The sequence below is a fragment of the Populus trichocarpa genome, chromosome 19, assembly GCF_000002775.5.
Source record: "Populus trichocarpa isolate Nisqually-1 chromosome 19, P.trichocarpa_v4.1, whole genome shotgun sequence".
NCBI classification, from domain to species: Eukaryota; Viridiplantae; Streptophyta; class Magnoliopsida; order Malpighiales; family Salicaceae; genus Populus; species Populus trichocarpa.
This window is the reverse complement of record NC_037303.2, coordinates 2,681,229-2,690,452: the sequence shown is the minus strand read 5'-3', so window position 1 is coordinate 2,690,452 and position 9,224 is coordinate 2,681,229. Positions and strand designations below refer to the sequence as shown.

At 35.7% G+C, this 9,224-nt stretch overlaps 1 protein-coding gene across 1 annotated transcript; it reads right to left on the bottom strand.

The window, feature by feature from the left end:
- Positions 1-5,636: 5,636 nt before the first annotated feature.
- LOC18108164 (probable terpene synthase 6) lies at positions 5,637-8,610 on the bottom strand. Its single transcript, XM_052449325.1, has 7 exons — positions 8,465-8,610; positions 7,808-8,081; positions 7,096-7,468; positions 6,794-7,012; positions 6,539-6,680; positions 6,159-6,407; positions 5,637-5,936 (listed from the first exon to the last, which is right to left on the bottom strand). Exons 1-7 carry the CDS (start codon positions 8,561-8,563, stop codon positions 5,637-5,639), a joined length of 1,656 nt encoding a protein of 551 aa, XP_052305285.1. The 5' UTR covers positions 8,564-8,610.
- Between the last annotated feature and the right edge of the window lie 614 nt (positions 8,611-9,224).

The following is a 9,224-nucleotide window of genomic DNA, read 5'->3' as shown; positions in this document are numbered from 1 at the left end:
CCCAATTCTTCCAAGTCTCATCCATGGTAACCTTTAACGGTCGTAGGTCAAACCACCAAAAGTTGTTAAAAATGTCCCTTGGTGTTTCGATATGACTGATAATCCATAAATACAACATAGGGGTGCAACATCTCATGGCTCCTTTTCCATGCATTCTGCAGTGATTGAGTGATAACATGGTTTCTCCCAAAATAGCTGATGAAGGATTGATCTGGTCACGCTCGTATTCTATGAAGACACTTGCTGCTTCCAAACTGATGACTCCGATTTCGGAAGGGAACAATACTAGCCCAAAAATGGCGAAGGCCACCAACCTGTATCGTTCCTCTCCTAACTTGCCTTCTTCAGCATTTTTCTTCATTCGGGCTTCTATGACCTTCCATTTGAAACCCCCCTCGGCGACTCTACATTGACTGATCTTTCCCAAGCCTAATAAACTGACTACCTCCGAAGCTGTGTCTTCAAATCTTCGCCTTAGATAGATCTTGTGGCTGTTGTTTGGAAAATCTAGAATCCTTTCATATTCCTCCAAAGTCGGTGTCATATCAATGTTCCCAAAGGTAAAACTCCGATAACTAGGATCCCAAAAATTCAGTAGGGCTTTGATTGCTACTGCTTGTACGGGTAACCTCATTAGTTGTGCAATTCTCCCATATCGCCTTTCAAAAATAGTCTCATCAATGTATTCCATAATAGACACTAACTTCCCCAAGTCATTTACCATGTGATTTATCTTAGTAATGCAAGGCAACCTACTAGCATCGATTCTTGGGCATTTTCCTTCAGCTACTTGAGTCAACTCAGATTCTTGCCCAAACTCTTGGAAAGATAGGTACTTAGTCATGATTTGGTTCAAAACCTGGATTGATGAATTTAACATTGTTAATCATGATGCAAAATGAACATAAGATAGATATCCTAAGGACAAGTTCTAATTATTAGGTGAGAATGGGTAGGTTTTCTATCTGGTCTTTAAAAGGGTCCCATATCTGCCCAGTGACGTTCTTCGTAAAGACAGTATGGGGGCGTTGCAAGGAACAGTTAAGGTAAGTATACCCACCATTACCAAGCAGGCACTCAGATATGAGTCGGGTGTTTCACGCATCTGAACCCTGACCAATAGTCATAGGGCAAATCGCTAATCCCCCACCTAACTTAAAGCTTGTGTGTGCTTCTCAAAATCAAAGTATGTGATGCATGTGACAGTTCTATAAGATGCATGAGACAGTTCTATACAAATGCATGAACAATATGCGTAAAAATATTTAAAGCATATAAGCAGATAACAAAAGGAAAAGTATATTAAAAAACACACGAAAAAAAACAATTCAGACAAAAACAAAGCTTAGTCCACAAAGTCCCTAGTGGAGTCGCCATTCTGTCGCGGGTGCGCGATCTCGCGGCGAAAATTCCACTTTTTAGAATTTAGGAAGTGTGTATGGTATCTATCTGGTAAATGTGGGGAGACAAGAAAATAGTCTTTTGTTGGTAGGAAAATGGAATGGGAGTCGCCACCTAGTATTTTGGTCACTAGGAACCCTAACTGGTCTCAGAGATTAGGTACGGGGACTGGTTGCGTAAAGGGAAGGTATTAGCACCCCAAATACGCCCTACCTAAGGTAAGCTGCATTGTTTATTTGTCTGATAAAATTCAAGGTCTCGTTGTGTTTCCTAGTTGTTGGTCCGTCTATGGTTCAAGAAAAGTCCTCCTCAATAAGGAGGTCCTTATCTTATTGGGTAAAACCTAATCCTTCTAATGTATATGTATGTCGGTCCGTCTATGGTCCAAGAAAAGTTCTCCTCCATAAGGAGGTCCTTATCTTAAGGGGTAAAACCTAATCCTTCTAACTGTCTATGTATGTTGGTCCGTCTATGGTTCAAGAAAAGTCCTCCTCAATAAGGAGGTCCTTATCTTATCGGGTAAAACCTAACTATTCTAACGTCTATGAAAAACCATATTTTTTATATCAGGAATACGTCTTACGTATAAATTCGTAATCCCAAATACTAAAAGAGGACAAAAAGATTTTTTAGAATTTTTGAAATATTGGCCTAGTTCTCATGGCTTGAATAAACTGGTTATTAAAGCCAAAATGCATGCTAATACATATATTGTTTTGAAATTTTCTTTGTTGTGTGAAAAATATGATGTTATAATATTTATATATATATATTGGAGAGACTAGGCCGTATTTAAAACAAAATCATTTTTTAATTATGTATATTTTTTTTTTTGACGTTTCGACGCAAATCGGGTATTTTAATACTGGGTTTGTATCCTTACGGTATAAAAATGCAACCCAAATATTAATTCACTTTGATAAAAATATGCAGGAAAAATCAACAATATTTTTAAAGATATTTTGGAAACTTTTTTTCTCGAAAATCTTTGATGTTTTGATGAAAACCGGGTATTTTAATACCGGATTTATATCTTTACAGTATAAAAATACAAACCGATATTGATCAAAATATAGTAATAAAATTACAACAAAATCCCATATATTTTTTACTAATTTTTGCAGAATTTTCGTAATTTTTCACATATATATATAAGTAATACAAAAAATATAATATATATAATATATAATATTAAATCGGGCTGGGCCGGCCCAAAACAACTGGGCCGGACTCAGCCCCAAAAGTGTTGGGCCGATCTCGGCCCAAAAACTGGATTGGGCCGATTTCGGCCCAGATACTATTATACACTTCTGGGCCAGACCCGGCCCAGAAGACTGGGCTGGGCCAGGACCAGCCTGGCCCAGCAACAAACGCTGGCGGGGGGAATTATTTTCCCCCCACCCTTCTGCATGCAGAACGTTAGTCGTTCTGCATGCAGGAACGAAAAAAAAGAAAATACAGTAATGAAGGGAGGAGGAGGAATTACCTGGCACGGAGGAGGCGGTGGAGCTTGCTGCGTTTCCGGCGGTGTTGTGGCGTTGCGGTGGAAGCCGGTGGTGGTATCAAGCGGCGCTATAGTCCCAACGGCAGCTCCAAGCAGTGCTGCTACCTCCCCCGGCAGCGACGTTCTTCCCGGCTCCTTGCTGTTTTTTCGTTTTCTATGTTCCCTCGCGGTTTCTAGCTCTCCTTCCTCTCAGTGTTGGGTTTTCGGTGTCTCTCTCCTCTGTTTCGGTTGATTTTCTCTCCTCTTCTCTCTCTTCGGTTTTTTTCTTTCTTCCGGGTCTCCTCCCTCTCTCCTCCTTTTCTTCTGTCTTCTTGGGTCTATTTATAGAGCCAAGAGGCGGGGCTTTTTATGGCTGCACATGGGGGGCAGGGGCTGCGGCGGTTGGTCGGCCATTCGGGTGCAGCTGTCGAGACGTTACTCCCCTGTTTTCTGCATGGCGCGCGGCGGGTGGTCGGCCAGCGGGCGTGGCTGGCGAGGTGCGGCTCCCTCGGTTTTCTGGCAAGGCATGCGGTCAAGAGAGAGGCAGCACACGTGAAGAAGAAAAACCCACCATTTTGCTTTCTTCCCCTGCTGCACGTCCATGGGAGGAAGAAAGAGGAACAGTGTCGTTCAAAACGACACCGTTCCGATCTTCTTCTTTTTTTTTTTTTTTTTTGGAATGAAACGGCGTCGTTTTAGGCAAAACGCGCCGTTTCATTTAAGTCCAGCAAGACGCCAAAACGCGTCAATTTGCAAAGCAGCCCTCAATTATCTTCTTTCCTTCAATTGCATCCCTGCCAATTTCGGTCTCCGCCCCTATAGTTGGCCGCGTTTTTCACTTTGGTCCTTGGCCTCTGATTTATGCAATTGAGCCCTCAATTGATTAATAAACTTTCAATTTCTTCAATTAGGCCCCTGAATCGAATAATTGCAGCCCCTCCATTTACGCGCCTCTTCCAATTTGGTCCCTGATTTCGGATTTTCTCAATTAAGTCCCCAATTGGCCCTTAAACTTCAATATTTATGCAATTAAGCCCCTGATTTGACCTAATAAATTCCTAAAAAATATATTTTGGCCCCAGAACTTAAATTTCTTCTAATTAAAACCCAAATTGACTTAAAAATCAATTTTTCTTACAATCAAATCCCCTATAAATTCATTTAAAAATCCAATTAAGTCCATAAACATCCAAATTTGGGCTTTTCTCCTCAAATTTCAAAATTCCCCTCTCAATAGGGCTCTCATCCTTCAAGAATATACTGTCCTAACTCCAATCTTTGTATTTTTAACCTCATTGACCAATTTTCCAACCATTTTCTGAGCACTCCCACCTCTTATTATTTTTTTCTAATTTCTTCCGGCTATATATTTATATTTTTATGGGGGGAACCCAAAAATGGGTTACAACAGCCACCATATTGAAAAAAATTAAAAAAAGTATCTTAAGTATAAACATTAGTAGATGAGAGTTGAATATCTCATTTTGAGATTGATATTAGAAAAGGAAGATAAATTGTCTAAAAGAAGAGTCAAGTCTTCTAGTTTGTCTCCTAAACTAAATATTATTGAATAAGAAGGAGAAGACACACATTAAGAAATAAAAGAAAACATTTGCTTTCAAACAAAGCAAAATGCTAAAACATTTCATGGAAAGTGATTCATTTGGAATACGACTAGATACCAAGTTAATGATTGCAAAAATAAAGCACAACAAGAAAATCCTAAAAAACAAAGATTGTTTAAGCCAATAACTCAAAGGTTGATAACTACACAAATGATGTGTCAAAAATGAATTTCACTACTGTTGTTTCTAAAGTTAACTTGATCATTAATCCCGATCATTGTTGAGTTGATACTAGTACAACAAGACTTATAAGCATAGAGAAGAGGATGTTTTTCACTTACCAAGAAATGAATAATGAATATTTGTATATAAGAATTTCATCAACCTCTAAGGTATTGGCTTCAAGAAGGTTATACTAAAGATGAGTTTCAAAAAGTTTCTCACCTAACCTCATGTTTTAACATTAGAAAGAACTTAATGTCCGGCTTATTATTGAATAAATATGTTTTAATGATATTTTTTTGGGAGTGACAAATGTATACTTATAAAAAGTGAGATGTTTGTAGAAAAGAGATTTTTTTATGGCATTTACAAAATAAATATAATAATCATTGCAACTAAAGAGAAGATGAATGATGATGATGATGATGATGATGATGATGATGATCTTATTCTTTTTACTTGATTGAGTCTTATAATCTAGGTTTTCTACAACATATAAATCCAGTGAAAATTGTAATTTTTTTGTTTTCAAGAGTTCAAAGTATCTTATTAGATAATTTATGGTCATTTAAGGTTTTAGCAAATATTACTTGAAAATTCATTTTTTTTTTATGAAATCAAAACTCAGTTATCAAATTTAATAAAATAAGGGACCTGTAACTATTTACAATCTTAAAAATTAATCCCTTACATAAACCTTAAAAGATAGTTTACAAGTGAGAAAGAGTGTTAGAATCACCAATCCTATATAAAAAATATAAGAATAATATATAAATTAAGAATAGATCACCACTGCAAAGTTTAAATCTTTTCAGTAAAATTCAAAGTCAATTATCAAATTCAATACATACCAAAATACACACTAGATCCAATAGTACATATAATATCCACGAGTCACTGCTCGTTTTATTACAACACATTCATAGAGAGTTCCACCATGAGCTCAAAGCAGGAATTATACACCATTATTCATACAGAGGCAGTTGCTCAATATATAATAAAGCGACATAATCTTTTAAACCTAATGGAATTGTGTAGGAATCGTCATCATTCTCATAAATAACATCTGTAACTCGAACAAGGTTAACAAAATGTTGAAGGAGAAGCATTGGAGCATTAGTTGGCCTCATGCAATCTTCATTGATATCCTTCCACGCATTAACGTCCATCTTTTGTATCTCTTCAATTGCTTTCTTCTCCGATACATCATATTGTTTCATATAGCATTCAACGCCGGATGCACAGTCTCCTCTCTTTTGTTCATCCTTCAAATATATAAACGATGTCATAATTGTCAGAAAAGAAACTTAACATGAAAAAATTGAGAAGAAAGACAGGAATAGTCATGAGCTGAACCTTGGTTCAATTTTTTTGATGCACGAAAATAATTGAAAAATCTTGTAAACTATTAAGTATATCATAATTTGAACTAATACTTTTGCACTTAAACGATGTAATTTTTATTTTTAAGAATTCAGACATCGTACCTCGTGGCCCACTATGTCATTCATCAAACGACCGATCATCTTCCCAGCTTTAATAATTTTTGGATTACTTTTTAGCCATTCATACTCCTCCCCTCCTGCAACTTCTTCCATTCCAAGGAAGGATGCTGCCATAATTACCCCATAACCACTTGTGGCTAATCCATTGCGCACATACTCGTCGAATGTTGGGACATGGCATTTATCTGCCCACTCCGCCTCCGCATGGTAGCCTCTCACCAATTCTTTGAACTAATAGCATACAAATAAAACAAAGATTGTGTGGTAAAACCTAAGTAATATTTCAATTAATATATATACAATAACAATATATTATGCTAGAAATAGTAAAAGAATGCATGAGACTGGAAAAATGTTCATACTTCCTCCTTCAAATAATATGAGGCATAGGATCTTCCTTGCTTTCCCATATCATTCTCAGTGTCGTTGAAAAGACTCAGAAGAGCCCTATAAAGAACTTTCATGTAATCGGCAGGTAGTTGATCAATAGCATTCATGCTGCATCTGAAATTGAGACAGAAAATTACATGTCCTTTCCTGAACATCTTTGTATTGACTTCTATGTTTATGAAAGATTTAGAAGAGAAAGACAGACTATGAGGTAACAAGAAACAAACCTTTCAATTGCATTAGAAAAATGTTGTATCTCTTCAAAAGATGCATATGCATCGTATGTATCATCTACCAGTGATACAATTTTCATATATTTCGTGACCATCATCCGAGAGAAAGCATATTGAGGCTCGAAATGGACTCCATTTGCCCAGAAATAGATCTCTACAATTCTATCTCTTGCATATGGAAACTCCTCAGCAAAATTTAAATCATTCCACCACCTAAAATGTAAATAGCAACCGAGTAAAGAAATTCCAATAGAAACTTAGTCTGGTATTTCTCTCGAACTCGAACAAAAAATTACCTCGAGAGAATGGATAGCTCTTGTCGATGTATTAACTGAACTCGATTGAAATCTATCTTGGCAAACTTGAGTAGAGTGTCATTCCGAGACTCATCTTCTTCGTAGAAAGAGATGTATTTTCTAGCCTCTATTCTTGGTACGCCTTTGTGAAAGGGCCGGATCAAAGCATTCCTAATATGGTCTGCTAGACGTGGGCTTGATTGCATAGCCGAAGACTCCAGGTTTGCCTTTGTGAAAACAAGGGCTTCATCCAGTACCTGTTCTCCATGCACACTTAAAAATGAAGCTTCATACAAGCCCAGGATGCCTTTAACATCGTTGATGATTGTTTCCTTAAACTCTCCTTTGGTGTCCTTGAACTTGTCGAACACAACTGATTCATAAAAAAACTCACTACAAATTTTAGCCAATTTTCAAAAGATGTTTGTGGATTATGAAAAAATATTTATTTAGTTTCACGAAAGTTTTGCTAGTTACAATAATTTTACTTTTCTAGTCATTTTTTTAATAATCTTAATTTGACCATAGATTACTTCTTGTAAAAGAAAGATAGATTTAGCAGAGTTTAAAGTACCGTCCAAGAATTAATTCTTGAGATGTTAAGATTTAATTTTTCCTCTGAAATTAACTAATGCTCTCATAGTGTCAAGGAATTAGTTTTGGAGATGTTGATTAAGGTTTGAAAGGCTATAAAGTGGAAGTATGCGCTCACCGCAAGGCATTTTGAATCCATGCTGTCTGAATACTCGAAATAGAAGTGACAAAGTGTAGAGATCAAAGTCATGCTTCTCAAGAAGATTAGGAAGGTCAGCAAAAATTTCTTTGAGGTTGTTTTCAATCTCTTTGTCAAAATGATACGACACACCAAGCCGACATAACAGATTAATGAATTCAATATGTTCCACTGGGTCCTTTTTGGATGCCATCAGCATGTCCTTCACATTTTCCTTCAACTCTTCTACTTGTCGGCTGTATGACTCGAATTCCTGCAGTGAAATATTCAGTTAATATAAATTGATAGCATTGGGTAATCCTTGACGTGTTTTTTTCTACTCTATTGATAATGTTTTTTCTTATAGAATTTTACTCAATAAAAAATGAAGTCTCTGTTTAAAGTAAAAGTAATCAGCAGCTAGACAAAAGTATAACATATGGCAACGAAAGATGCATATGATTTTATAATTAAAAAAAAGAAAAAGAGAAGTGATATATAATTTAAATAAAAAAAAATTGTGAAACATCAGATTATAATCTTATTGCAGAATTGGATAATAGATCCCACTAACTTTTTTTTTTTTTTTTTGTCTTGATACTTAAAATCATTAAAAGAAAAACACACTGCTATACACACAGAAGAGAAGTAGTATACCATTTGTGGGAAGCAAAATGGAGCGAAGCTACAACCCCACAAGCTTGGTGGGAAATCTGCCTTTCCACGAGAATTGTTTTGTTGATTGGTGTTTTCCATTTTCTTGAATGAAATAGAGACTACTACTTTGAGTACTTTGATGCTCGAGTACCTAAATCGTCATCAAAGGAAAGCTATTTATAGGGAAATATTGGCGTGACGTTGTGTGCTATACCTTTTTTTTTTATTGAACTCCTTAATAAAAAAAAGATGAACGTGATTTTGATGCTAAATGGGTGTTTGAAAATATATTATTTCTTACTTGTAAATATATTAAATAATATTTTATATTTTTAAAATTTATTTTTGATATTAGTATATTAAAAATATTTAAAAACACAAAAAAATTAAATTTAAAACAAAAAATTAAATTTTAACAAAAACAAAATTCAACCTCAATTCCAAATACAATCGCAACTAAAACATTTGTGTTAGGACTTAACTTTTTAAGTGTGTTCTAAAAGAAAAATAATAAATCATTAGATGTAAATATTTAAAAAGAAAGTGCAAAAGAGAGGGGGAAAGAGAAGTGACACGATCAAAAGATTGATATCTTATCCCAAGTGCAGGAGTGTCAAAGTAATAAATAATCCGGCAAGATCGGCGTCGAACCACAAGGAGATGAACTATATAAATTACAAATTATAAAATGATATTGATGTTGAAGAAAACTTTAAGATGTGATAATGATGAAAAGATTAAACAAGGATAAAATAAGGAT